The following is a 27,445-nucleotide window of genomic DNA, read 5'->3' as shown; positions in this document are numbered from 1 at the left end:
CGCTAACCGCTGCACCACCGCTCCCCCCTAGTGTGGAATATATAAAGCACTCACACTGACACACACACACACATACACATTAGCGAGCACCTATGAAAGTGTGCGTGCGTGTTTGGTGGCGCGCTAACCACTGCTACATTACCGCTCCCCCGCACACCGCTCACAACCCACACACACGGAGAGCATTGCAGGTTGCCATCATTCATTCTCGATTTGCCATCATTCGCCAGATAAGTGGCCTGCGGCCCAGGCCAAGCAGTGGGAACTGAGCGTGAACAGCGCTCGCGATGTGCGATGGCGTTGCGTGAGCAGCGTGGAGCTGACAGCTGACGGCTGCAGCAGAGGTCGCAAACGGGTTTTGATTCCTTACCTGTACCCGGCCGCACCAGGGTCGCAAATGGGTACCCGTACCTGGCCGGGTACGGGTACTCGTTCCCTACCCGTACCCTACCCGAAATGAGTGACAAACGGTGACTCACCAGTGACTCACGGCCTACCCGTACCCGTACCCGGCCGCACCAGGGTAACAAACGGGTACCCGTACGCGGCCGGGTACGGGTAGCCGGGTATCGGGTAGGGTACGGGTATCGGGTACCCGATTGCGACCTCTGGGCTGCAGGCTGCTCCTGCTGCTGCCGAGGTGGCGGAACGTCGTAAGAGTGCGGGGATAATGTCCATCGTCGCTTTGTCCGGCATTGTCCCGAATTGCGTCGTTTCGCAGAATTTGCGTCGCCTTAAGCCTCCACCCACCCCCCACGCTTAAGTTGGCGTGGATTTCAGCCCTCATTTACTCTGCACTGCGAGCGTGGGTTGTTGCTGTTGTTGTTGTTGTTTTGTATCGGTTGTTGATGTAACGTCCTGAGCACACCGTGCCCAACCTACCGGAGACATTTGTGAGAGAGACAAAAAAAGAACGAGCTTCATAGCTCTTCGGACGACTCCGGGACGAGTACGTGTTCTGATTACGTCTCCGACAGCAGCATCTGTCCGCACTGTCTCGTCATGCGTCGCCTCTCAGTGACGCATCACCACCAACCACCAACCGCCTTACCCACTAACCCTGTAAAATAAAAAAATAAAAAATCGCTTCCACGTGCGTCGTTCCGACACTGTGACGTGAGCCCCAGGGCCTAACTGCTGTGGCCATACTTTATTGATGCTCCCAGCGGGGCCACCTCTTCCCGCCTGCCCCCCCCCCCCCCAACTCGCTCGGGCGCTCAGAGCAGCGTGAGCCCCCCCCCCCCCCCCCCGGACCAGTCGACGTGGCCAGCTAATTCGCTCTGAATCAAGTCGTACGATCGCGCGTGGACTCCACCGAGTTCCGTCTGTATGGTGTTGAGAGCGGCTTAACCACCAACCCCTCCCTCTTCCTCCCCCGCACCCTCGCACGCACGTGTGGTGGTAGTCCCCCTGGTCCTCCGGTTCGCCTCCCCACGTGTAGACGCTCTCATTCATTGGCCGGGATAGATAGAGGAGGGCAGAGCTTGGGCAATTGCGATTGGCGCCGGTTGACCGCGTGGCTGCTCCTGCTGCTGCTGCCGCCCTCCCGCACCTCGTCTGTGGCTCCTCCTCCTGGCGCCGCTGAGTCGTCCCCTCTCTGTCTCTGAGTCGTCCTCTCTGTCTCCGAGTCGTCCTCTCTCTGTCTCTGCACGAGAGCGAGCGAACTTTGTGCAGTGGCGGAGCTGGAGCGTTCCCAGGTTGACATGACGAATTAATATCCTCCCGCGAACGTGCGTGGACCACGCTCGGTCATGTCGAGGAGGGGGGGTGGGGGTGGTGTGGGGTGGAGGGTGGGTCTGACGGGGGGGGAAGAGAAGGCGAGTACGTCATCCAGCAGTGGATTGACACGAAGCGGCTGTCCACTCGTTCCAGCCTCCCGTCGCGCTCGGAACACGCAGGGGGTTTGCTTGCCGTCGATTCACAATTCACAATTCAGCCACCCTGGATACTCATCCTCGTCAGGTTGAGTCTCGAGACTTGTTTGCAGGAGGAGATCTTACGACCACGAGACGTCGAAAGGACCCCCCCGCCCCTCCCCCACCACCCGCCACTCCACGTGGATTCAACACACGGCATTGGGCAGCTCCGCGCAATGGGACGGCAGCGACACCGCTCTGAGCTCCACCAAACCCTCGCCGGCACCACCACCACCACCACGTCCGCCTCCCCGTCTCACACCACCACCACCACCGCCGCCACCTCCTCCTCTTCTACCCGGCGGCCTCGGCTGCCTCACCCCGAGCGCCACCCCCTGGTACCGGCGCCTCCACAGCAGGTAGCAGCCCCCGAGGCAGCAGGCGGCGGCGCACACGTTGAGCAGCACCTGCGCCGCCAGGTAGGAGCGCAGCGCCCCCGTCACGGAGCGGCAGCCGACGCCGGCACCGGCACCCGCGTGGAGGCCCGCGTAGGTGAGGGTGCGAGGCGCGGGCAGCGGTGGGAACGACGCGGCCGCCTTCGATTCGCTGCGGTCCACGAGACGGCAGTCGCAGATGCCGCTGCTGCTGCCGTCGCTGTCACCGCCGCGACTGTCGCCGTCGCTCCGGCTGCTGCTGCTGTGGCTGCTGCTGCTGCTGTGGCTGCTGCTGTGGCCTTTGCCGCCCCCGCGGCTGCCCCCCTGGGTGCGAGGGTGGCAGATGGAGCTGGCGAGGAGGGCGCCGTGGTGAGCGGCGAAGCACGCGGCGGTGAGGGACAGCGCCGCGCCCAGCGTGCAGCACAGGAAGTAGGCGACCTGATGGGGTTGAGGGTGGGGTGGGTGGGTGGGTGAGGAGTGAGGGTCAGTGAGTGTGGGTGGGTGGAAGTACCGGCAAAAACAACCCCCTACGTCCTTGTGGTGCCGGACGGACAACGCTGTCGTGGGCAGTGCCGTGGGGGGAGGGCCAATTCCGCTTGGCCTTTCCCCTCATGGCATTTGTAACCACCACAGTGGCTAAATGGAGGCTCTGGATGGGTGCGAGGGGCTGGTAACCCCTCCACTTTCAATGATTACCACTAAACCACGACCACAAAATGTAATAAATAAGCTTGCGCCGGAAGCCCCAGGGGGACAGGCGTCTATGACGTTTCCTGGCCAAATCCCCTTTTGGCGGAACCAGGAGACTGAATCCTTACCCTTGGGGCTCCTCCAGAAACAACAAAAAACCACTACGTGGAATGTTCGAATGCTCACTGCGGAGGAGAAGCTGCCACTCTTCTGTCGGGAGCTGGACTGGTACCGCCTAGATCTCTGTGGTATTCAGGAGGTCTGGTGGACCGGCTCTGGCTCCTACCACCATAAGGGGTGGACAGTCCTCTACTCGGGGCAGGAGACTGCCAAACAACAGAATGTGGCTCTTCTTCTGAATAAAATAATGAATGGGGCGTGGGAGCGTGGCGGTGAGATGTAGGAAGTTGTAAGCCCCAGGCTACTTTGGGCTCACCTTCACATCAACCGGAGGTGAGGAGTGGTGGTCGTGGTTACTTATGACCCCACCGAAGACGAAAATCCGTGGAGGGATGCAGGCAAGGCCGATGAGTCAGATGCCTTCTATGACCTCCTGTCACAGGTGCTGGCTAAAGTGGCCCCTTGGAATAGAGTCATCTTGTTGGGTGACTTCAAAGCCCGAGTTGGTCATGATGCTGGCACCGAGTCTGGAGTAATGGGAAGGCATGGGCCAGATCAGCTCAATAACAACGGCAGGAGGCTGCTAGATTTTTGTGCAGCCCATGGGCTTGTAATTACCAACATGATGTTCCGGCATCGGCGCATCCACACCACATCATGGATGCATGCCGGGTCCAAGCAAGAACAACTACTGGACTACATAGTGACGGAATAGCGGATACGGGCCCATGTCCTTGACACCAGGACCTACCGTGGAACTGATCTGCCCACTGACCATCGACTTGTCATCTGTAAGATGCGCCTGCCATTCTTCCACTCCGGTGGTGGGTGTACACCCAGGACCCCACTCCAACCAAAAGTGGCCTGGTCTCAGCTAGCTGATGAAAGTTGCAAGCGAGAATTTCATCATCGCTTGCAGCTGGGGTTGGCATCGTCCCCCACTCCTCCTGATGTCGAGGGGAAATGGGCGAGGTTTAGGACTGTGGCTCATGCAGCTGCAATGGCTGCTTTGGGTACACGGTCCAGACCTCCCCAGAGACCCTGGCTGACAGAGGAGGTGTTCAAGCTGGCTTAGAAAATGTGACAGGCCCACTCTGATCGGCTACAGCATCCCATGTCGCAGAATAAGGAGGCTTACCGCAGCCTTCGCTCGGAGGTTCGGATAACTGTGAGGCACGGCAGGGATGGGTGGTGGTCGCGGGTTGCTGAGGAGATGGAGTCTGCCTCAGTGGCCCGCGATCACAAATCGCTCTTTAATTCCATCAAAAAAGTGGGTGGATTGGTGAGTGTGGGTGGGTGAGTGTGAGTGGATTGGTGAGTGTGGGTGAGTGTGGGTGGATGGGTGAGGTGAGTGTGGATGGGTGAGTGTGGGTGGATGGGTGAGTGTGGGTGGGTGAGTGTGGGTGGGTGAGTGTGGGTGGATGGGTGAGTGAGGGTGGGTGTGTGAGTGAGTTTTGCGTGAGTGAGTGTGTGAGTGAATATTTCTGTGTATGAATGAGTGAGTGAATCAGTGAGTGTGTGACATACGTGGGTGGTTCAATGCACCCGCGGACTCACAGAGAGCAGAGCGATAAGTCAAGGCTCGTGGCAGTGCCCTCCCCTGTGTCTCACACGTGCTGTGTCTCACACGTGCTGTGTCTCACACGTGCTGTGTCTCACACGTGCTGTGTCTCACACGTGCTGTGTCTCACACGTGCTGTGTCCACAGCGCAGCGCCACCCCCCACCCTCCTCCACCCCCCATCCCGTGCACGAGTGGCTGGCTTCCCGGTGCAGTAGCACACAAGCAGCATCACTCTGCTTGGCCCACGGCCTCATAACAAGTGCTCCTCCTTCGGGGGGCCACACAGATGCCCCGTGTCCCCATGTCCCCCCGTGTCTCCGTGTCCCCATGTCCCCGTGTCCCTATGACCCCATGTCCCCATGTCCCCAATGTACACATGTCCCCATGTCCCTATGGCCCCATGTCCCCGTGTCCCCATGTCCCCATGTCCCCATGTCCCCGTGTCTCCGTGTCGCTATGGCCCCGTGTCCCCGTGTCTCCGTGTCCCCTTGTCCCCGTGTCTCCGTGCCCCCATGTCCCCATGTCCCCATGTCCCCGTGCCCCCATGTTCCCATGTCCCCGTGTCCCTATGGCCCCATGTCCCCATGTCCCCGTGTCTCCGTGCCCCCATGTCCCCGTGTCCCTATGTCCCCGTGTCCCCGTGCCCCTATGGCCCCATGTCCCTATGGCCCCATGTACCCGTGTCCCCAATGTCTCCGTGCTTCCATGTCCCCTTACCCTCACATTGATCATCCTCGCCGTCTCCTCCTCGTGGTGGTTCATGGACTGCATGTAGAAGCCAAGTGTGGCAGCCAGACACACCTACACACACACAGGGCACACACCCACCCACCCCACCCCACCCACAGAGCCAGGCACGCACGATCAATCCACTGCTGGATAAAGTTGTGGCGATGTGACAGGGCCCGCCTTGCCTCCAGCACGCGCACGCTCCAAGCTGATTCCATTGCCAAAAGGTAAAAAAAAAACTCACGAGTCCATTCCATTATGAGCGATTTCACATCGGAGCTTAAACTTTGCGCGAACCGTAACTGAACGAATGGCTTGCATTTGTCGAGTTCCAAATGGCCTCTCTTTATTAAGTAATGCATGCTTTTTTTAGACGCATATATTTCAATATCGGAGACCAAAAAAAAACACGAATTCGTGCAAGCAAATTGTATGTGTGCGGGGATAGGATGGTGATGATATTCTTTTTCATATTCATAGCGTTGAGATTTATATATCAGTGTCGTCGTCATTCGCTTGAATTGCGTCTCCAGCAATCGCTGAAGAATCCGAATATTTATTCATACTGCGGGAGGAATCCGATGAGCTATGAAGCTCTTTTTCACAACACGTTCAGTCGGGAGCACGGGGTAAGAGCGTGACAACAACGAACACAATACAGAAACACGATAGCAGTGCAAAGTACAAGAAAGGAAAACAAATCACCCAAAACACAGACACATACAACACTAAACCATCTCCATCCTACCAGACAAAGCCCACTGGGGTATTAACTTGTTTTTCTAAAGCGACCCGGCCACAAATGATAGCTCAACAAAGTGGCCCATCATTTGGACATTTTACAGCGGCAAAATAACCTCAAATAGTCTAAATGTGGAGGGATGAACCGGAGGCATCGGTAGAGGCGAGCTGAAAGCAGCAGCAGCTGCAGTCAGACAGTGAGCCGATGCTACCAACGAGTGCCCAAGCTCTGCAATCCTCCACACAGTACGCTGTTTCCACCCCTTCCAGATGGTTTTGCACCGAGTCAAACGGATCAAGGTGAGCTTTTACAGAGCGCACCCAGGAGCAGCTTTTTGACAAGGTGCACCCCAAAGTGGCGAGATGTTAACTACCTCGCCTGGTATGCAAGAGTCTCGTGGGTTCGATCCCGACCCAGACGCCTGCTGCTGTATATTGGTATAATAGAGGCTGTTGTTCATAATCAACGTTTTTGGGTTTAGATCGCGTTATTTATAAATGTGTCGTAACCCTCCACCACCCGACACGGCCAATCAGTAAAAATGTGTCACGTTGACAAAAGACAAATAGTTCACTGCTTTAGCCCACCGGTGTGTTGAAGCCACAACATTTACAATTTGAGTACGACGTTTCGCTGGTAATTGCATCCAGCATCATCGGGCAATTCGCCAGAAACGTCGTACTCAAATTGTAAATGTTGTGGCTTCAACACACCGGTGGGCTAAAGCAGTGAACTATTTGTCTTTTGTCAACGTGACACATTTTTACTGATTGGCCGTGTCGGGTGGTGGAGGGTTACGAAACATTTATAAATAACGCGATCTAAACCCAAAAACGTTGATTATGAATAACATTGGTCGCGAAAGCCTACACGTGTTAAAGAGGCTGTTGTGTTAGATAGCGTAGATATAAATGTTGTCGTCAAACCCGCCACCACCCGACACAGCCATTCAGTGAGCTTTGTCACGTGAACAAAACCGGGCGACCCGAGTTCGATTCCAACGGCCAACACCCAGTGACGATTATCTGAACCGGTCCTGGGCCTCCCCTAGGTCGACTCAACCTCAAATGAGTACCTGGTGCGATGTGTAAACATTGCCACTGGGGAGCCAAAGGCGGCCAGGCGTGGTGCTGTCCACCCACCCCCTCGTGTGCCGTGCCGGCCTTCATAGGCGCTACTCGCGAACAGCCCCAGCAGTCTGTTTACAGGCTATAGGGCAGAGGTCGCAATCGGGTACCCGATACCCGTACCCTACCCGATACCCGGGTACCCGTTTGCGACCCTGGTGCGGCCGGGTACGGGTAACAGGTAGGCCGTGAGTCACTGGTGAGTCACCGTTTGTCACTCATTTCCCAACGTCTTGTCTCTTCTCACAATTCAAGTTCCTAGAATCAACCCACCCGCGCCTGCAACATGGCTTCATCCCAGAGGTCGCAATCGGGTACCCGATACCCGTACCGTACCCGTACCCGGCCAGGTACGGGTAGGGTACGGGTACGGCCAGGTACGGGTTCCCGTTTGCGACCCTGGTGCGGCCGGGTACGGGATTGAGTAAGGAATCAAAACCCGTTTGCGACCCCTGCTTTAGGGGAGATCTTTGTCTTTGATCCACCGATCCTCTGCTGCATGTGTAGTGACAGAACGGTCACTACTGTGTCAGCCCGTACGAGGGCTGGGGGCCCCAAGGGGGTGCCTGGGGGGTCACGTGGTGGAGGGATCCGGACCTTCCCAGAGGTGGGCGAAGTGAGGCGTGTCCTGGGAAGGGAGGCGTGGCCTGGGCGGAGCCGGCCACGCCAAAGCAGATATAAGCGTGGTGTGAACGCGGAGCGAGGCTGTTGTACTGTACTCCGAAGTGAAGACATCATCGGTCGTCAAGTCCCGAGTCGTCGTCCTGGGCCAGGCAGGCCGTTGGAACAGGCAGGCCGTTGCCTGCCTGGTCCAGTCTGTGTCGCGTTCCAGAGTGTTAGTGAGTTGAGGAAGGTGGTCACCACCTCATGTACAGTGTTATATTACTTACCGTTAATAAATAGTGTTGCCTCCAAGCTGCGTGTGTGTGCATCTAATTCGAACCCATTACACATGCACAGTGCAGGATTGCAGGCCACGTGTTCGCGTGGCCGCCACCACCGCACACCACCGCTACCGCCCGGCTGATGGGGGAGAAAAGTGTCTCCTGTCAACTATTTCAAAGAATGAACAAAAAAAACAAAAAAAATTTGCACGCGTAAAGATTCTTGGCGGCGGTCCAGACGTCTCGTGGACACACCCCTAAGTCAGCTCAGACTGAAATAAGCCCCCCCCCCCCCTTTTTGTCGAATGACTTTGAAGATTAATGTATTTATTTTCGAGAGAGGGCCGAAGGGGTTGGGGGTGGGATGGGGCGGTGAGGGGGGGGAGTGGCACGGGTTGAACGCTCACTCACGCGCTCATCCATCCATCCAGCCACTCGTGTCCTTTATTTAACAAGGTTACTCTGCTTTTCATACAACTCTGGATGTGGCAGCTTATTATGGGTAATATTTGTGCTGTTGAAGATGAATAAATAACATTGCAGGGCCCTTTGTCTATTTATGGCTGGTTTGAAGGATGGCTTACACCTTCCCCCGTCAGTCAAACGGACCGCGCAGTAGACGCACTGTGGTCTGAGCTCGTTCAGCAGAAGAGGAGGAGGAACAGCGACACGACACGAACTCTCTCTCTGCTGAAGCCCTCTCGTCGTGGCAGCAGCAGCAGACCTCGACATTGGCACTTAGCTCCTGAACCACAGCGCTGCCACACGGCAAGAATACAATAGTGTATGGGTCCAGTGTTAGTCTATGGGTCCAGTGTTAGTCTATGTGTCCAGTGTTAGTGTATGGGTCTAGTGTTAGTCTATGGGTCCAGTGTTAGTGTATGGGTCTAGTGTTAGTCTATGGGTCCAGTGTTAGTGTATGGGTCCAGTGTTAGTCTATGGGTCCAGTGTTAGTGTATGGGTCTAGTGTTAGTCTATGGGTCCAGTGTTAGTCTATGGGTCCAGTGTTAGTCTATGGGTCCAGTTTTAGTCTATGGGTCCAGTGTTAGTCTATGGGTCCAGTGTGAGTCTATGGGTCCAGTGTGAGTCTATGGGTCCAGTGTTACTCTATGGGTCCAGTGTGAGTCTATGGGTCCAGTCCAGTGTGAGTCTATGGGTCCAGTGTTACTCTATGGGTCCAGTGTTAGTCTATGGGTCCAGTGTTACTCTATGGGTCCGGTGTTAGTCTATGGGTCCAGTGTTACTCTATGGGTCCAGTGTGAGTCTATGGGTCCAGTCCAGTGTGAGTCTATGGGTCCAGTGTTACTCTATGGGTCCAGTGTTAGTCTATGGGTCCAGTGTTACTCTATGGGTCCGGTGTTAGTCTATGGGTCCACCGCGTCACCGTTTCCACTGGAACAATAAAATGTTGTCCGAAGATAGCCAGCCAGCCCGGCTGTGAACTAGACGATTACGTGTGCAGTTCACACGAAGCCTACCTACACGCCGGACGAACCCAGCATTCAATTGACTTCGACGGGAACCACCCCACGCCCTCCATGGGCCGTCTGGAACGCTCTTCCTTCAGATGTTTAGGAAACCTCTGGGAGAGCTGTTGCACTTTTAAATCATCATCATCAACGTGATCGACAAACTCATTTCCTAAAAAACGCTTTTCGTAGTTCAGTTTGTTCTCATTCCCCAGCAACTCCGATTATCACGGTTGGCTACGTACGATGCCGAAGGAGATGAGGATCGTGATACACGGCTAGCAGAGGCGGAGAAACCGCGTGAGCGTTCATCTGACGGGGGGAGTGGTGTGGGCGTGCGTGAGCGAGTAAGTGGAGGGCCTTAGAGCGTGAGTTCTGTGCGAGATGGTTGGGCTGAGTGCGATGTGCGCATGGGTGCTGCTCGCTAACAGCACTTGACCCCAACAGGCTGTTTAGGCTTGAACAGTTAGTGTGTTGTATGTGTGTGGGTGTGTTGAACTTCTTTCGCACCGTACGTAGCCAACCGCGCTCATCGGCGGTGTCGATACGTGCGTGCGAGAGAATGTGCACGTGCTTGAATGTAAGTCCGCGTGTGTGCGGTGGTTGGTAGCGGTCAGCGCTGCGCTGCGCTTCGAACGCGGCGGCCCGAGTTCGATTCCCGCTCACGGCCAACGGCGGTGACGATTATCTGAACCGGGACTCCCCTAGGTCGACTCGGCCTCAAATGAGTAGCCGGTGCGGCGTGTGAACCATCGCCACTGTCGGAGAAAAAAAGGGCGGCCGGGCGCCGACGGTTATCTCGAGGCTAGCAAGGAATTCTGTCCGCCTGTGTTTTCTCGTCATATTCATCCTCTCGTGAGCGGCAGGGCAGTGCGCTTTGCGGAGAGTGAGAGAGTGAGAGAGAGAGAGCCGGAGACGCACAACGATTTGCATGCGCACGGGACGGAGTGATTGAAATTCTGCTTGACAGATCCATTGAGATGGATCGCCGTGCGTCCGATGAGATCTCGAATCGGTGCAGTCACGCTCCGACGGTGATTGCAAAATATTTTGTATAATTATTTTTGTTGTTGTTGTTGTTGTTGTACGGCTACTGAGGTTTTTCGAGGGGATATATTCTTCTACCCCCCTTTCCCCGGTGCAATTGAGGGTAATTTTGTAATGAGTATTGCCTCTCTCCGTCGAAACAACAACGGAGAAGAAGCTGCTGATCTCTGGCGAATGTCTCCTGCAGCGCTGATAGAGATACCACGGCATTTGCAATCGCCAGGAGCGGTGGCGCAGTGATTGGGTCGCACTTGCGCCGCTGCTTTGACCAGCGTGGTGAAGTATGGTCCAACACCCCCCCCCCCACACCAGCCACCACCCACCCCTAAAACCCACTCGACCGACACGGCACGGAGAGACACGCAGCAGCCATCCGTGGATAATTGAATGTTAATTATGCAAATTGAAATTAAGACCTTCACTGCATTTCAGTTTGGTTGTGTAATGGATCCGCACGCTTAATTCGTATTAATTCGAAATGTCCCGATTAATTATTCACCGAACAAACTCATTTAGAGCCATTATCATCATCACATCATCATCATGATCATCATCCACTGCTGGATGATGATGATGATGATGGCCTCTCCACACCGTGTCGCTCGTTGTTTGACCATACTTCACCCGCAGTGGCACACGTGCGGTGGGCCGCTAAGGGGAGGGTCCACAGCTGTCTCGGGCCTCAACTCGCCACTCAATGGGTTCAGAGCGCAGCGCGCTAAGGTGCCGTCCATAAATGACGTCACGCGATTTTGGACGATTTTTGACCACCCCCCCCCCCCATCTCGTCACACGGCGTCACAAAAAGTCAGACCCCCCCCCCCCCGCTCAAATATGAAGTCACAAAGCTCTGCCCCCCCCCCAAAAATAAAACATGCTTCAAATCGCTTTAAACTATTGTCAATGTAGTGCGTATTTAATGTGGCGCTGCACTCTGTTGTATGAGAAAACATTTATTAAAAAGTCGATTTAATTAAGTAGAACGTGTTGTCTATATTTATTTAAAGTTGCGCATTTTGATGTGGCGTCACATTCCTCAACCACCCCCCCCCCCCCCTCGTCACACATCGTCACAAATGTCTGACCCCCCCACCCCACCCCCCAGGTGCGTGACGTCATTTATGGACTGCCCCTAACCACCGCACCAACGCTCCGCGCCGCCAAACACACACGCCCCATACGCGTTCGGTTCACGCTGCGTTCACTTTGTCGAGCAATTTTAGCGGCCGCGTGGTGCGCCAGGTGATGGCTTTCGACGGATTGGTCCCGCAGGTTGTCTCGCTCCGTCAGTCATTTGGGAAGGCGCTGGGCTCATTCGCAATGCTGAATAGGTGATTTCGAATGTGATTTCGAAAAGTGTATTGGTTTAGCCATGTTTGTTTGTTGTAGTACAGAGTTAGACTGATGGCCTTAATCTAAGTTGTCTTGTGGTTGTTGTTGGTTGTTTGACTTGCATCCCACTGGGATTTTTGCACACAGCGTTGGTGTGCGGTGTTTTTTATGCAATATTTTGCTGTCTTTTCTTGGATTTTCTGTTTGCACTCAGTCACATATTCACTTTAAGATGTTTTCTTGTTCGTGTTTTTGTTTTTTGTTTGTTGCGGTTGCACCCGATTCAAGAGCCGAATGGCTCACAGGGCTATACCTAATAAATTAACTTGAACTTGGTTTCGTTTCCTCGTTTGTACCTTACAGTGTGTGTGTGTGTTAGAGCGATGCCGGGTTAAGCTAGCGCGGGGCCTGTAGCATATGTTATAAAGGGGCCCTACATTTTTTTTAAAATTCATAAATATACATAAATATTAGAACACACATTTTTTACTTGCATAATAATTGTATTTTTTCATTTGCTATACAGCCAGATAATACGACAAATCGCTAACCTTAAACACCCAGTCGTTCGTAAAAGTTGAAGGCGGTATAGTACTTCAGTGATAGAGCTAGTGCAGAATCACTGAACCGGAATTGATAGCTTGAAAGCATTTAGCGCGGGGCCCTTGAAAGTGCGGGGCCCGTAGCTACTACAACATATGTAGCTACTACACATGTAGCTACTACATCATGTGTAGCTACTACATCATACGTAGCTACGACATCATACGTAGCTACTACATCATACGTAGCTACGACATCATACGTAGCTACTACATCATGTGTAGCTACTACATCATACGTAGCTACTACATCATACGTAGCTACTACATCATACGAAGCTACTACATCATACGTAGCTACTACATCATACGTAGCTACTACATGATGTGCAGCTACTACATCACGTGTAGCTACTACACGTGCAGCTACTGCACGTGTAGTAGCTACACGTGTAGCTACTACACGTGCAGCTACTGCACGTGCAGCTACTACACGTGTAGCTACTACACGTGTAGCTACTGCACGTGCAGCTACTGCACGTGCAGCTACTACACGTGTAGCTACTACACGTGTAGCTACTGCACGTGCAGCTACTGCACGTGCAGCTACTGCACGTGCAGCTACTGCACGTGCAGCTACTGCACGTGCAGCTACTGCACGTGCAGCTACTGCACGTGCAGCTACTTGTGCTACCAGGATAATTAGCTGGCATTGTGTGAGAGAGTGTGGGAGTGTGTGAGAGAGTGTCGGTGTGTTAACAGCACTTGCCCCAACAGTCCGTAAAGGCTATACGGGGGATGTTTGTCTTAGTTTGTCTTTGGGGAGCGGTAGTGTAGTGGTTAGTGCCCTGCGCTATCAACCCAACCCACGTCCAACACCAATAATGATTTTCTGAACAAGGCATGGGCCTCCCCTAGGTCGACTCAGCGTCAAATTAGTATCTGGTGCGGTGAGCAAACATCGTCACTCGGGAGACAAAGTCGTCCAGGCGTGGTGCTCGCAAAGAGCACCTTGAAGTCTGTTAGAGGCTACACGGGGGATCTTAGCCTTTTGTTTGAGTAAGTGCTGGCACAATATGCAATCAGGATTTCTTTTAGACGCGGAATTTCTTTGACAAACATGACCTAGAAAAAAATATCTGTTCTCGTCCAAGACAACACGATATTCTATAATGTCATCAACTGCAGCGCGCATCCGAGCAGGGTAGGCTCAGAAACATAATTTTCATCACCATTATCAATGAATGAATCAACCTCAAATACGTAATTATAATTATCCATCATCGTCGCGTATCAATCATTACCATCAGTCATCATCATCACCACCACCGCCATCAATACATTCATCAAGCTAATCATTAACTCAGCTGTGAAAAAATAATTAATACAATTAATGAGAACACGTGCCGCCTTTACATATCGATCCCTGCGCAGACGACGATAAAAGTGTTTATTTTTTTAAAATAAACACATCCTCTTCAGCATCACACGCGTCTTCTGGAAAGCGCAAACATTTCCCAACAGCGTAGGATCGACCACAAAGCAACGGTCTGTCTGGGACTCTTCCAGCGTCTGAGAGGCACCGCTCTACCACGACGACTACACAGACAGAGAGAGAGAGAGAGTCCAATATTGGGGCAACGTTGCCCATAATCAGTTTTTTTCTACTCTTTCTGGCAATATAATAGGAAGGTGCTAAGATTTTTTTCAAACACCAAATAGATACATTTTGCAAGGCATCGACTCTCCATCAACCACACAGAGAGTACTTGTGGGAAAAAAACATGCAAACAGCCGTGCTCTGTATTCTCGGTTCTTTCGGTAAAGTTGCGTAAAAGGGAAATAATAAAGTAAAAAAATTAAAACATAATAAAATAAAATTCTCACGACGTTTCGGCCACAACGCAAGCAGCCGTCCTCGGGTGAAGAAAAAGAGCTGTCTGAAAAACAGCGTCCTCATGTCTCTCCGACAGGTCAGTTTCTTCCTCCCTGAGGACGGCTGCTTGCGTTGTGGCCGAAACGTCGTGAGAATTTTATTTTTTATTATGTTTTATTTTTATTATTTTATTATTTCCCTTCTACTTGACTTTACCGAAATAACCAAGGCTATGAATCTCTGCAGTCACGAAAGCTTTAAATCGAGACATGCTCTGATGATAATAATTATTATATGCAAACTGGTGAAACGAGGCCATACAAAAGGATGTCTCTGGTGTGGGCTAATCAGTTTTAAAGACAATGCATTTATTATCAGGCCGTATTTATTTGCATGTTTTGCCACAAGTATGTGTGGTTAGGGACGTCCATAAATGACGTCACGCACCTGCGGGGGGGGGGTGTTTGAGAAATGTGACGTCACATAAAAATGCGCAACTTTAATAAATACAGACAACACGTTCTACTTAATTAAATAGACTTTTTAATAAATGTTTTCGCCTACAACATCAGAGTGCAGCGCCACATTAAATACGCACTACAATGACAATAGTTTAAAGCGATTTGAAGCATGTTTTTTTTTTGGGGGGGGGGCAGAGCTTTGTGACGTCATATTTGAAGGGGGGGTCTGACTTTTTGTGACGCCGTGTGACAAGGGGGGGGGTCAAAAATCGTGTGACGTCATTTATGGACGGCCCCTTACTGCAGACTTGACGCCCTGCAAAAATTTATCTATCTGGCGTTTAGACATCTTCACACCTGATAATTGTTTTTTTACCCTTCTGTCTGGCATCAAAACTGACACCTTTTTAAAAGGAGTCATGTTTGCATAGACGCAATACCTGCAGTCATAATGCAAACAAAAAACATAACTCTGATAATGTGCACTGTCCTTGAAGTTGATTGGTCCACACCCGAGACAGCTTTCCTTAGAGCCTAGTCTCACATGGGTTGGACCAGATGACGCCAAAAGGCGCACAACTCAAAGACAATGCACCATCAGAGTATGAGAGCTCGGGGCAAGCATCTACACATAGTGTACACATAGTGTAGATGCTTGCCCCGAGCTCTCATACTCTGATGGTGCATTGTCTTTGAGTTGTGCGCCTTTTGGCGTCATCTGGTCCAACCCATGTGAGACTAGGCTCTGAGGAAAGCTGTCTCGGGTGTGGACCAATCAACTTCAAGGACAGTGCACATTATCAGAGTTATGTCTTTTGTTTGCATTATGACTGCAGGTATAGCGGTCTATGCAAACATGACTCCTTGTAAAAAGGTGTCAGTTTTGTTGCCAGATAGAAGGGTAAAAAACCAATTATCATATTTTTACTGGCAAATGAGGTTCCCATAGTGTAGATCTTCACACCTGTTTTAGTGCCGAGAAAGGGGTAAACCCTCCGATTACGTTTCATCAGTTTTTGTGATACTGGCAAACCAAAAAAAGGTCCCATAACATGGCAACAACAACACAGCTCAGAATAACCGTGAGATTACTTCGGGAGAACATAGAACAACGACAAGTGATCACTCATCCGTAGAACCAAGGGGGGGGGGGCGCTGCTACGCGTATCGTCCTGCGAGTGGTGGTGAATGTTGACCGTGCAACAGCCAGAATAAGACTGACGTTTCCATCATCATCATCGGAGGCTGGATGTCATCCTCCGATGATGGAATGTTGACCGTGCAACAGCCGGAGTGAGACTGACGTTTCCATCATCATCATCGGAGGCTGGAGGTCATCCTCCGATGATGGAATGTTGACCGTGCAACAGCCTCGTCTCAGTTTATTTAGAGCCTAGGCTCAACCCGAGCTCTCAATATCCTGATAGTGGCATGGTCTTTGTGCTGTTCGCCTTTTGGCGTCCTCTGGTCTAACACCGTTTGAGACTAAGGTCTAAAGAAAGCTGTCTCTGGTGTAGACAAATCAGTTTCAAAGACAATGCATCATCATCTACTACCAGAGCGTGTTTTTTGTTTGCATGTTCACCACAAGAATCTGTGGTTAATGCGGACATGATTCCTTGTAAAATGTTTCTGTTTGGTGTTTTAACATCTTAACACAACTGTTTTATTGTTGCCAGAAACGGTAAAACCTATTCTTATATTTTGACACTGGCAAGGGAGGTCCCATGATGACTCATCCTTGTGAACCCAGCCTAACACGGCACCACGGTGGCCAGGAGATGTTAACTCCCTCGCCTAGTATGCAGGAGGTCGTGGGTTCGATCGCGACCCTGATGCCTGCTGTATATTTGGAGTTTGCGTGTCTCTCTCTCATCATCATCACGGTGGCTATGAGATGTTAACTACCTCGCCTGGTATGCAGGAGGTCGTGGGTTCAATCGCGACCCGGACGCTGCTGTACATTTGGAATTTGCGTGTCTCTCCCTCTCCCCGTGGTCGCGTGGATTTTTCTCCCGGCCCTCCAGGGGTTTTTTCCCCCTACACATTCATAATAAACTTCAAGCCTTTAGAGTATTTGTCTGATATACATTTTCACGTGATGATGATAAGCCACTTCGTTGAGCTATCATTTGCGATAGCCAGGCTGCCTTTGAAAAAGCGCTACATAGCTCAGTGGGGCCTTACCTAGTAAAATAAACAAAACATTGTATCGCAACTTGGTCAAAGTATATATCCGTGTGATATTCCTAGGTTTTGTCGGTAAAGTCACGTAGGTAAAAATTTTAAATTAATAAAAGTAAAATAAAAAATAAAATAAAATCACGACGTTTCGGAGGCAACACAAGCTTCCGTCTTCAGGTGGAACCGTCACAGCACGATAGCTGTATCAAGTGAGAGAAATTCCAAGAAGCAGTATTTGTATACATACTGGTTGAGGGTGGGAGGAGCTAAGGTAGACCCTGAATATTTAAAACAATCTACGAATATGAATCCTTGCAGTCACGAAAGCTTCAAATCTAGAATCTCTGTGTGAGTCTATCGATATCTAGATCAGTGGTTGGAACTCTGTGAGTCTATGGGTTATTTAGCGGAGTCCATGGGTAGCTGCGTCAGTCCATGGGTAGCTCTGTGATTCTATAGGTTGCTATGTGAATCTACGGGTATTTACTTATGCGAGTGCATTAACCTGTTTATACTGGTAGGAACCTCCTGGTTACACCAGCCCAGAGGGGATTATTGTGTCCGTCGTGCAGGGAGGGGCTGAGAGGGGAGGGGAGGGTGGGGAGGGGCTGCGTGGGGAGGGTGGGGAGGGGCTGGGTGGGTGGGTAGGGTGGGGAGGGGCTGGGTGGAAAGGGGCTGGGTGGCGAGGGGAGGGGCTGGGTGGGGAGGGGCTGGTCACCCCGTGGTGCCCTTATAAAACTCAACGTTTAACCTACTCACGCCGGCTTGTGACTGCCCTCACAGTCGGGCATATTTGCGGAATACACCACGCCGCCGTTGACCCTGGCCATTGTCCAAGCAATCCAACGTTCCTACCAGCTCCCTCCGCAGGAATGTGTTAGCACTGCCTTAAATGAAAAACAGGGGGGGGGGATCCGTATCACAGCCAACGTTTCGGGAAAGGGGTCTTCTTCATGGCAAATAATTGTGTATGCGCATTAAAATAGACGCTGTTGCCCGAACCGTCGCCTATCATATATCACAATCAGAATATTCATGTATACTGGAGGAATCCGATGAGCTGTGAAGCTCTTTTACACGGTAGATATAAATCATTGTAAAGCCACACACACACGGTGTGATTCATTAACGCATCGATATATTTTTGTACTTGCTAAAATGCAGTATCACTCAACACATGGCGTTATCTAAGCCATCGGTGATCAGGCGGCTGGAAGACGTCAACTCGCCGCACTTCGAGAAACCCGGTTCAATCATCACTCACTCGACGTCAGCCGATACGTGAGTGCACGGGTCCGTGTGTGCAAGTCGACGGATCTCCCTGTATAGTATGTGGGTCTCTATGTGTGTCTATGGGTCTCTATGCAGGTCTATGAATCTCCCTGTACAATATGTGGGTCTCTATGTGCCTCTATGGGTCTCTATGCAAGTCTATGGATCTCCTTGTAAGAATATGGAGACCCAATTTTACCGCCGGTATAAATACAAATCGATGTTCTGATATTAATTTCCATGCAAGTCTATGGATCTCTATGTGATTCCACGGGTCTCTATGCAAGTCTATGAATCTCCATGTACAATATGTGGGTCTCTATGTGCGTCTATGGGTCTCTATGCAAGTCTATGGATCTCTATGTGATTCCACGGGTCTCTATGCAAGTCTATGAATCTCCATGTACAATATGTGGGTCTCGATGTGTGTCTATGGATCTCCATGAACAATATGTGGGTCTCTATGTGCGTCTGTGGGTCTCTTTGCAAGTCTATGGATCTCCATGTACAATATGTGCATCTCTATGTGTGTCTATGGGTCTCTATGCAAGTCTATGAATCTCCCGTACAATATGTGGGTTTCTATGTGCCTCTATGGGTATCTATGCAAGTCTATGGATCTCCATGTACAATATGTGGGTCTCTATGTGCCTCTATGGGTCTCTATGCAAGTCTATGGATCTCCATGTAAGAATATGGAGGCCCAATTTTACCGGATTCCTCCAGTATAAACACAAATCAATATTCGAATATTAATTTCCATGCAAGTCTATGGATCTCTATGTGATTCCACGGGTCTCTATGCAAGTCTGTGGATCTCCCTGTACAATATGTGGGTCTCTATGTGCGTCTGTGGGTCTCTATGCAAGTCTATGGATCTCCCTGTACAATATGTGGGTCTCTATGTGCGTCTGTGGGTCTCTATGCAAGTCTATGGATCTCCCTGTACAATATATGGATCTCTATGTGCGTCTGTGGGTCTCTATGCAAGTCTATGAATCTCCCTGTACAATATGTGGGTCTCTATGTGCGTCTGTGGGTCTCTATGCAAGTCTATGAATCTCCCTGTACAATATGTGGGTCTCTATGTGCGTCTGTGGGTCTCTATGCAAGTCTATGAATCTCCCTGTACAATATGTGGGTCTCTATGTGTGTCCATGGGTCTCTATGCAAGTCTATGGATCTCCCTGTACAATAAGTGGGTCTCGATGTGTGTCTATGGATCTCCATGTACAATACGTGCATCTCTATGTATGTCCATGGGTCTCTATGCAAGTCTATGGATCCAGTGGCGTAGCTAGGATATTTTGCGCCCGGGGACCAACTATAAAATTGGCGCCCCCCCCCCCCCCCCCCGTTTAATCGCAAACCAGAATGTAATTACATGACACGCAGGCTGTGTGTGGCGGGATATATAAACTTTTAGGTTGAGGTGTAGATTTGTGCAGTAGTTTCAGGCTGCCGCGCCCGCCGCAATAAGTTATAATGTAACGTTGTAAGCCTCGTTTTGGCGCCCCTTTACCTTGGCGCCCGGGGACACATGTACCCCCCTGCCCCCCCCCCCCCTAGCTACGCCTCTGTATGGATCTCCATGTACAATATGTGGGTCTCTATGTGTGTCTATGGGTCTCTATTCAAATCTGTGGATCTCCATGCACAATATGTGGGTCTCTATGTGTGTCTCTGGGTCTCTATTCAAATCTGTGGATCTCCATGCACAATATGTGGGTCTCTATGTGTGTCTATGGATCTCTATGCAAATCTATGGATCTCCCTGTACAATATGTGGGTCTCTATGTGTGTCTATGGGTCTCTATTCAAATCTGTGAATCTCCCTGTACAATATGTGGGTCTCTATGTGCGTCCATGGGTCTCTATGCAAGTCTATGGATCTCCATGTACAATATGTGGGTCTCTATGTGTGTCTATGGATCTCCTTGTAAGAATATGGAGACCCAATTTTACCGGATTCCTCCAGTTTAAATACAAATCAATATTCGGATATTAATTTCCATGCAAGTCTATGGATCTCTATTTGATTCCACGGGTCTCTATGCAAGTCTATGAATCTCCCTGTACAATATGTGGGTCTCTATGTGCGTCTATGGGTCTCTATGCAAGTCTATGGATCTCTCACTGGAAATCTATGGATCTCAAAGTAAGTCTACGGGGCACTCATTGCAAGTCTGGACCATCTAAAATCCATCATCGAGGGTATTTTTTTTTTGGGGGGGGAGGGGTTAGATCGCTTAAATGAATAAATGTGTCGTTAAACCCGCCACCACCCGACACGGCCAACTTAGTAACGGGACGCAGTTCTTCTTACCCGATCTGACCCAAAACTAAAAGGAACATTTTAAAATAAAAAAGCCTCTATCACGGATAGCATTGGCCGCAGAAAGCCCCGACTGCTACCGTACGCGTTAAACTGGCGTCTGAAGTGAAAGTCGCCGGTAAACTCGCTTTGCGAAACGACCGCGGAGAGAGACACCGAGACAGAGAGATACAGAGAGACAGAGGGACAGAGAGAGACAGACAGAGAGACAGAAAGACAGAGAGAGACACAAAGACAGACGGAGAGATACAGAGACACAGAGAGACACAGAGAGACAGAGAGAGACAGAGAGACAGAGAGAGACACATAGAGAGAGACAGAGACAAACATAGAGAGAGACAGAGGCAGACAGAGAGAGATAGAGAGACCCAAAGAGACACAGAGAGACAGAGAGACACATAGGGACAGAGAGAGAGAGACAGAGAGACAGAGAGAGAGAGACAGAGACAGACGGAGAGAGACAGAGACAGACGGAGAGAGACAGAGAGACAGAGAGAGAGACAGAGACAGACAGAGAGACAGAGAGAGACAGACATAGAGAGAGACAGAGAGAGAGAGAGACAGACGGAGAGAGACAGAGAGACACAGAGAGACACAGAGAGACAGAGAGAGACACATAGAAAGAGACAGAGACAGACAGAGAGAGAGACAGAGAGAGAGAGAGAGACAGATAGAGACAGAGAGACGTCGCTCAGATGCTTGTCGTGAAACTGCCCCCCCCCATTTCCCCCCGCGGCGTCGAGGAGGAGCCCCTTGGGCTCGCCAGCAGTAAAGTGTGGGCCCGATCGCCATCTGTTTCCATCTGTACGGTCGATAGACTCGTTGCGCCCCCCCCCCCTCCCAGTCACGTGGTTTTCTCCGGGGAGCTGTGATTTTCTTCACGATCATCTTACACAGACGTACACGGCGCCCTTAGTCCACGAGGCTTTACGGCGATTACCAAGTTGTACACGTCGATGAAAGTGGTGAGAGAAGATGAATGAAGAGAGGGGTTAGTAGTAGTAGTGTAGCTATGGTTACAGTAAGGAGGACTGGGGGGGGGGGGGGGGGTTACGGAGGGGATGGGGTAGAGACGGGGGTTGGGGTAGTGGTAGTGATAGGGGTAGTGATGGGGGTAGTGGTAGGGGCAGTGATAGAGGTAGTGATAGGGGTAATGATAGGGTAGGGGTAGTGATAGGGGTAGTGATAGGGGTAATGATAGGGGTAGTGGTAGGGGTAGTGATAGGGTAGGGGTAGTGATAGGGGTAGTGATAGGGGTAGTGATGAGTGGTAGTGATAGGGGTAGTGATAGGGGTAGTGATAGGGGTATGGGTAGTAATAGGGGTAGTGATAGGGGTAGTGATGAGTGGTAGTGATAGGGGTAGTGATAGGGGTAGTGATAGGGGTAGTGATAGGGGTATGGGTAGTAATAGGGGTAGTGATAGGGGTAGTGATGAGTGGTAGTGATAGGGGTAGTGATAGGGGTAGTGATAGGGGTAGTAATAGGGGTAGTGATAGGGGTAGTGATGAGTGGTAGTGATAGGGGTAGTGATAGGGGTAGTAATAGGGGTAGTGATAGGGGTATGGGTAATGATAGGGGTAGTAATAGGGGTAGTGATAGGGGTAGTGATGAGTGGTAGTGATAGGGGTAGTGATAGGGATAGGGGTAGTGATAGGGGTAGTAATAGGGGTAGTGATAGGAGCAGTGATAGGGATAGGGGTAGTGATAGGGGTAGTGGTAGGGGTAGTTATAGGGGTTGAGATATGGGTAGTGGTAGGGTAGGGGTAGTGATAGGGGCAGTGATAGGGTAGGGGTAGTCATAGGGGTAGTGGTAGGGGTAGTGATAGGGCTAGTGATAGGGGTATAGGTAATGATAGGAGCAGTAATAGGGGTAGTGATAGGGGTAGTGATGAGTGGTAGTGATAGGGGTAGTGATAGGGGTAGTGATAGGGTAGGGGTAGTGATAGGGGTAGTGGTAGGGGTAGTGATAGGGGTAGTGATAGGGCTAGTGATAGGGGTATAGGTAATGATAGGGGTAGTAATAGGGGTAGTGATAGGGGTAGTGATGAGTGGTAGTGATAGGGGTAGTGATAGGGATAGGGGTAGTGATCGGGGTAGTGGTAGTTATAGGGGTTGAGATATGGGTAGTGGTAGGGGTAGTGATAGGGGTAGTGATAGGGGTAGCGATAGGGGTATGGGTAATGACAGGGGTCGTGAAAGGGTTAGTGATTGGGGTAGTGGTAGGGGTAGTGTTAGGGGTAGAGATATGGGTAGTAATAGGGGTAGAGATAAGGGTAGTTGTTGGGGTAACGACTTGCACGGTTGGCGACGTACGGTGCGAAAAAAGTTCAACAGTTACAGGACTGTACATACACAGAGGGTGGTTTCCCTGTGTCAACGATCACATTGAGTCGGGGGCACTCGAAATCAGCGAGATTCGAACCCCAGGAATCCTGAACATCGCCAAGCTAACAAGGAGGAGCGCCATGGGTGGGTGGAGTGGGGTGATGGGGGTGAGTTTGGTGATGGTGGGTGGGTGGGTGGGGTGGGTGAAGTGGGGTGATGGGGGTGAGTTTGGTGATGGTGGGTGGGTGGGTGGGGTGGGTGAAGTGGGGTGATGGGGGTGAGTTTGGTGATGGTGGGTGGGGTGGGTGGGTGGGGGTGAGTTTGGTGATGGTGGGTGGGGTGATGGGGTGAGTTTGGTGATGGGTGGGGTGATGGGGGTGAGTTTGGTGATGGGGGGGTGGGTGGGGTGATGGGGGTGAGTTTGGTGATGGTGGGTGGGTGGGGTGATGGGGGTGAGTTTGGTGATGGTGGGTGGGGTGATGGGGGTGAGGTTGGTGATGGTGGGGTGTGTGGGGGTGAGTTTGGAGATGGTGGGTGGGTGGGGTGATGGGGGTGAGATTGGTGATGGTGGGTGGGGTGATGGGGGTGAGTTTGGTGATGGTGGGTGGGTGATGGGGGTTAGTTTGGTGATGGTGGGTGGTGTGATGGGGGTGAGTTTGGTGATGGTAGGTGGGTGATGGGGGTGAGTTTGGTGATGGTGGGTGGGTGATGGGGGTGAGGTTGGTGATGGTGGGTGGGGTGATGGGGGTGAGTTTGGTGATGGTGGGTGGGGTGATGGGGTGAGTTTGGTGATGGTGGGTGGGGGTGATGGGGGTGAGTTTGGTGATGGTGGGTGGGTGGGGTGGGTGGGGGTGAGTTTGGTGATGGTGGGTGGGTGGGGGTGATGGGGGTGAGTTTGGTGATGGTGGGTGGGTGGGGTGGGTGGGGGTGAGTTTGGTGATGGTGGGTGGGTGGGGGTGATGGGTGGGGGTGAGGTTGGTCATGGTAGGGTGATGGGGGTGAGTTTGGTGATGGTGGGTAGGGTGATGGGGGTGAGTTTGGTGATGGTGGGTGGGGTGATGGGTGTGAGTTTGGTGATAGTGGGTGGGGTGATGGGGGTGAGTTTGGTGATAGTGGGTAGGGTGATGGGGGTGAGTTTGGTGATGGTGGGTGGGGTGATGGGGGTGAGTTTGGTGATGGTGGGTGGGTGGGGTGGGTGGGGGTGAGTTTGGTGATGGTGGGTGGGTGGGGGTGATGGGTGGGGGTGAGGTTGGTGATGGTAGGGTGATGGGGGTGAGTTTGGTGATGGTGGGTAGGGTGATGGGGGTGAGTTTGGTGATGGTGGGTGGGGTGATGGGTGTGAGTTTGGTGATAGTGGGTGGGGTGATGGGGGTGAGTTTGGTGATAGTGGGTAGGGTGATGGGGGTGAGTTTGGTGATGGTGGGTGGAGTGATGGGGGTGAGTTTGGTGATGGTGGGTGGGGTGGGGTGATGGGGGTGAGTTTGGTGATGGTGGGTGGGGTGGGGGTGATGGGGGTGAGTTTGGTGATGGTGGGTGGGGTGGGGTGATGGGGGTGAGTTTGGTGATGGTGGGTGGGGTGATGGGGGTGAGTTTGGTGATGGTGGGTGGGGTGGGGTGATGGGGGTGAGTTTGGTGATGGTGGGTGGGGTTATGGGGGTGAGTTTGGTGATGGTGGGTGGGGTGATGGGGGTGAGTTTGGTGATGGGTGGGTGGGGTGATGGGAGTGAGTTTGGTGATGGTGGGTGGGGTGATGGGGGTGAGTTTGGTGATGGGTGGGTGGGGTGATGGGAGTGAGTTTGGTGATGGTGGGTGGGGTGATGGGAGTGAGTTTGGTGATGGTGGGTGGGGTGATGGGGGTGAGTTTGGTGATGGTGGCTGAGGTGATGGGGGTGAGTTTGGTGATGGTGGGTGGGGTGATGGGGGTGAGTTTGGTGATGGGTGGGTGGGGTGATGGGAGTGAGTTTGGTGATGGTGGGTGGGGTGAGTTTGGTGATGGTGGGTGGGGTGATGGGGGTGAGTTTGGTGATGGTAGGTGGGGTGATGGGGGTGAGTTTGGTGATGGGTGGGTGGGGTGATGGGAGTGAGTTTGGTGATGGTGGGTGGGGTGATGGGGGTGAGTTTGGTGATGGTGGGTGGGGTGATGGTGGTGAGTTTGGTGATGGTGGGTGGTTGGGGTGATGGGGGTGAGTTTGGTAATGGGTGGGTGGGGTGATGGGAGTGAGTTTGGTGATGGTGAGTGGGGTGATGGGGGTGAGTTTGGTAATGGTGGGTGGGTGGGGTGGGTGGGGTGGGTGGGGGTGAGGTTTGTGATGGGTGGTTGGGTGATGGGGTTGAGTTTTGTGATGGGTGGATGGAGGTGATGGGGGTGATGTTGGTGATGGTGGGTGGGGTGGGTGATGGGGGTGAGTTTGGTAATGGTGGGTGGGGTGGGTGGTGGTGAGGTTTGTGATTTGTGGTTGGGTGATGGGGTGAGTTTGGTGATGGTGGGTGGGGTGATGGGGGAGAGTTTGGTGATGGTGGGTGGGGTGGGTGGGGGTGAGGTTTGTGATGGGTGGTTGGGTGATGGGGTGAGTTTGGTGATGGTGGGTGGGGTGATGGGGGTGAGTTTGGTGATGGTGGGGTGGGTGGGGGTGAGTTTGGTGATGGTGGGTGGGGGTGATGGGGGTGAGTTTGGTGATGGTGGGTGGAGTGATGGGGTGAGTTTGGTGATGGTGGGTGGAGGTGATGGGGGTGAGTTTGGTGATGGTGGGTGGGGTGGAGTGATGGGGTGAGTTTGGTGATGGTGGGTGGGTGGGGTGGGTGGGGGTGAGCTTGGTGATGGTGGGTGGGGGTGATGGGGGTGAGTTTGGTGATGGTGGGTGGGGTGATGGGGGTGAGTTTGGTGATGGTGGGTGGGGTGATGGGGGTGAGCTTGGTGATGGTGGGTGGGGTGATGGGGTGAGTTTGGTGATGGTGGGTGGGGTGATGGGGGTGAGCTTGGTGATGGTGAGTGGGTGTGATGGGGGTGAGTTTTGTGATGGTGGGTGGGGTGATGGGGGTGAGTTTGGGGATGGTGGGTGGGGTGGGGTGATGGGGGTGAGTTTGGTGATGGTGGGTGGGGTGATGGGGGTGAGTTTGGTAATGGTTGGTGGTGTGATGGGAGTGAGTTTGGTGATGGGTGGGTGGGGGTGAAAGGAGTGAGTTTGGTGACGGTGAGTGGGGGTGATGGGGGTGAGTTTTGTGATGGTGGGTGGGGTGATGGGGGAGAGTTTGGTAATGGTGGGTGGGGTGGGTGATGGGGGTGAGTTTGGTGATGGTGGGTGGGGTGGGGTGATGGGGGTGAGTTTGGTGATGGTGGGTGGGGTGATGGGGGTGAGTTTGGTGATGGTGAGTGGGGTGGGGTGATGGGGGTGAGTTTGGTGATGGTGGGTGGGGTGATGGGGGTGAGTTTTGTGATGGTGAGTTGGGTGATGGGGGTGAGTTTTGTGATGGTGGGTGGGGTGATGGGGGTGAGTTTGGTGATGGTGGGTGGGGTGGGTGATGGGGGTGAGTTTGGTGATGGTGGGTGGGGTGGGTGATGAGGGTGAGTTTGGTGATGGTGGGTGGGTGGGGTGATGGGAGTGAATTTGGTGATGGTGGGTGGGTGGGTGAAGGGGGTGAGTGTGGTGATGGTGGGTTGGTGGGGTGGGTCGGGGTGAGTTTGGTGATGGTGGGTAGGTGGGGGTGATGGGAGTGAGTTTGGTGATGGTGGGTGGGTTGGGTGATGGGGGTGAGTTTGGTGATGGTGAGTGGGGTGATGGGGGTGAGTTTGGTGATGGTGGGTGGGGTGGGGTGATGAGGGTGAGTTTGGTGATGGTGGGTGGGGTGATGGGGGTGAGTTTTGTGATGGTGGGTGGGGTGATGGGGGTGAGTTTGGTGATGGTGGTTGGGGTGGGGTGATGGATGTGAGTTTAGTAATGGTGGGTGGGTTGATGGGGGTGAGTTTGGTAACGGTGGGGTGGGGGTGAAAGAAGTGAGTTTTGTGACGGTGAGTGGGGGTGATGAGGGTGAGTTTTGTGATCGCCTCGCGTGGTTTCCTCCTCCTCCTCCACCTCCTTACCGGCAAGCCAGCCCAGTAGGGGGTGTCGCGGGGCCGCAGGGATGGACTCAGGTCGCTAGTGGAGAAAGCCACTGCTGTCACCACAGTGCCGATCAGCATCTGGAGCAGCACCACCCCGGTCAGGGCACCGACTCGCCGGCGTTGCGGCTGCAGAGGCGATGGCGAGCGCGAGTCCGCGTTTCCCCCCACACCTCCACCTCCTCCACCTCCTCCCCCTCCTCCTCCACCTCCTCCTCCCACCCGAGGTGGAGGAAGACCCCTTCCCAGCCATTCCTCGCTTTCCATTGCGCGGTCAGCGTCTTCGGCTGCCCGCTCCCTGCGCCCCACAGCGACCTTGCTCAGCTCTGGGGATGCGCGGTCGACCGACGATGATTGCAT

The 27,445-nt window shown here is 52.6% G+C and overlaps 1 protein-coding gene across 1 annotated transcript; it reads right to left on the bottom strand.

The window, feature by feature from the left end:
• Window positions 1-1,253: 1,253 nt before the first annotated feature.
• Window positions 1,254-27,445, bottom strand: LOC144945686 (uncharacterized). Its single transcript, XM_078874253.1, has 3 exons — window positions 27,068-27,445; window positions 5,381-5,464; window positions 1,254-2,728 (listed from the first exon to the last, which is right to left on the bottom strand). The coding sequence occupies exons 1-3, from the start codon at window positions 27,443-27,445 to the stop codon at window positions 2,063-2,065; spliced, it is 1,128 nt and encodes a 375-aa protein (XP_078730379.1). The 3' UTR covers window positions 1,254-2,062.

This window comes from Lampetra fluviatilis, chromosome 38 (assembly GCF_964198595.1).
Source record: "Lampetra fluviatilis chromosome 38, kcLamFluv1.1, whole genome shotgun sequence".
NCBI classification, from domain to species: domain Eukaryota; kingdom Metazoa; phylum Chordata; class Hyperoartia; order Petromyzontiformes; family Petromyzontidae; genus Lampetra; species Lampetra fluviatilis.
This window is presented reverse-complemented; position numbering and strand designations above follow the sequence as displayed.